The sequence below is a fragment of the Cucurbita moschata genome, unplaced genomic scaffold, assembly GCF_002738365.1.
Source record: "Cucurbita moschata cultivar Rifu unplaced genomic scaffold, Cmos_1.0 Cmo_Scf00012, whole genome shotgun sequence".
NCBI lineage: Eukaryota > Viridiplantae > Streptophyta > Magnoliopsida > Cucurbitales > Cucurbitaceae > Cucurbita > Cucurbita moschata.
The window spans coordinates 1999142-2000793 of NW_019268528.1; the positions used below are offsets into that span (position 1 = coordinate 1999142).

Genomic DNA, 1652 nt, shown 5'->3' on the forward strand with positions numbered 1-1652 from the left:
GGTGTTATGATGAGTATGATGTTTTTGCATGACGTTTACCTTAATATGATGATGTCCATATTAAGCATGTTGTATGGTGAAGAATGTCATATTGCATTATGTCGATAGATCGACCTAGAACACAATCCTAAGAGCATGAAAACGATATTAATATAAATATCCAACGAACATGTGTTACTAAATGTAACAGAGAGATGAGACTTGGTTGTGTCAGAAGAGATGTTAAGACGAGAACTAGAGGGACCTCATGCATGTTGTATGTACATAAGCATAGGGATACTTCACCTTGACATAATGAGTGCGGACATGCACAGTAGGATGATGTGAGTGATCATGGTGAGCATGACACCAGGGGTCCGCTGACCTCTGGACGTTTGCTCCAGACAGGTAGCTTGACCAGAGAGGGTTCAAGGGTTGTGCGAATCACCCGAAGATTCACACTCGCACGTGTAGATCGTGTGTAGGGAAGTACTCCACATCCATAGTAGTCCAGGCTAGAGATCACCCCTAGTATGAGGTGAGATAAAGATAGGTCCTAAAGCATATTTGCATGTGATTGCATTTAGCATGACCCCTGTAGTGCGGTCATTTACTAGTATTCTTCGAAATACTCAAGCCGTGTGCTACATCAATTTTTAGGTAAAGACAAGGCGCCCATGTTCGGGTGATGACGACATCGGGAGCAGAGACTATGGCACGAGCATAGGGTAAATGCATATTTAAATTCCTAGTTCGGTTAGAATAGGTCACTTTGCATTTCATTGATTTAAATTATTTTATATTTGTTTTTATTTTCTTTAAATTTCAGTATTTTGTATTAAACATGTAAGATCATGACTGTGTTTTCCAGAGATACAAGATGTTTTAAACGTTTTCAACATTTATATTATAGATGATGTTTTATTTGAAGAGTTATATTCCACATCTTAGCAGAGCATGAAACATTAATAAGAACTATAAGTAGTGAGTAGAGTCGTTACAATTATTGATGATTTTTTTAGTAAACACGTGTAAAAGATGTGAAAAATGAGTTTTCTAAACAAATTTCTCTCATGGCCACTTTGTTGAAACTCAATCCCCAAGGTGATTATGAAACTAATATTTTTTAAATGTGAATCATTGGACGTGATAATGAGGTTCATGTGGGTTTATTTTTATTTTCATTAAGCTTATCGGGCAGGTGAGAGAGAGAGAGAGAGAGAGAGAGAACAGTGTTTTGTTGTGCTATAAATAGAAGAGCAAAATTGATTGATTCTCACACTCACACCATCTTCTTCTATCTACTACAACTAAGACACAGAAAAAGAGAGCCAAAATGTTTGGAATTGGAAAGAATATCATAGAGGGAGCTCTGAATACCACCGGAGATCTTGCCGGCGCCGTTATCGGTGCCGGTGGTAACATTGCAGACCGGGTCACCAGCCTTGGTGGCAAGAAGATCAAAGGGAAAGTCATTCTTATGCGAAGCAATGTGTTGGATTTCACTGAGTTCCATTCCTCTGTTCTTGATAGCTTCACTGAGCTGTTGGGCGGCGGCGTTTCTCTTCAGCTCATCAGCGCCACTCATGCTTGTAACCTTCCCTTCCTCTATTCTCTCTCTTTTTTTTATCTCTATTTGGTCACCAAATTGTAATGGATGATATCCACAGCAA

General features: G+C 39.0%; 2 protein-coding genes across 2 annotated transcripts in view; both read left to right on the top strand.

The window, feature by feature from the left end:
• The window catches only part of LOC111450817 (linoleate 9S-lipoxygenase 1-like), a 1427-nt gene extending 716 nt beyond the window's left edge, over positions 1-711 (top strand). The window contains exon 3 of the mRNA XM_023091110.1: positions 640-711. Coding sequence (XP_022946878.1) covers positions 640-711 — 72 coding nt within the window. The remainder of the gene's footprint in view (positions 1-639) is intronic.
• A 536-nt stretch (positions 712-1247) lies between these two features.
• LOC111450337 (linoleate 9S-lipoxygenase 6-like) overlaps positions 1248-1652 on the top strand; it is a 15841-nt gene continuing 15436 nt past the window's right edge. Inside the window, exon 1 of the mRNA XM_023090408.1 lies at positions 1248-1571. Coding sequence (XP_022946176.1) covers positions 1316-1571 — 256 coding nt within the window. The 5' untranslated portion in view covers positions 1248-1315. The remainder of the gene's footprint in view (positions 1572-1652) is intronic.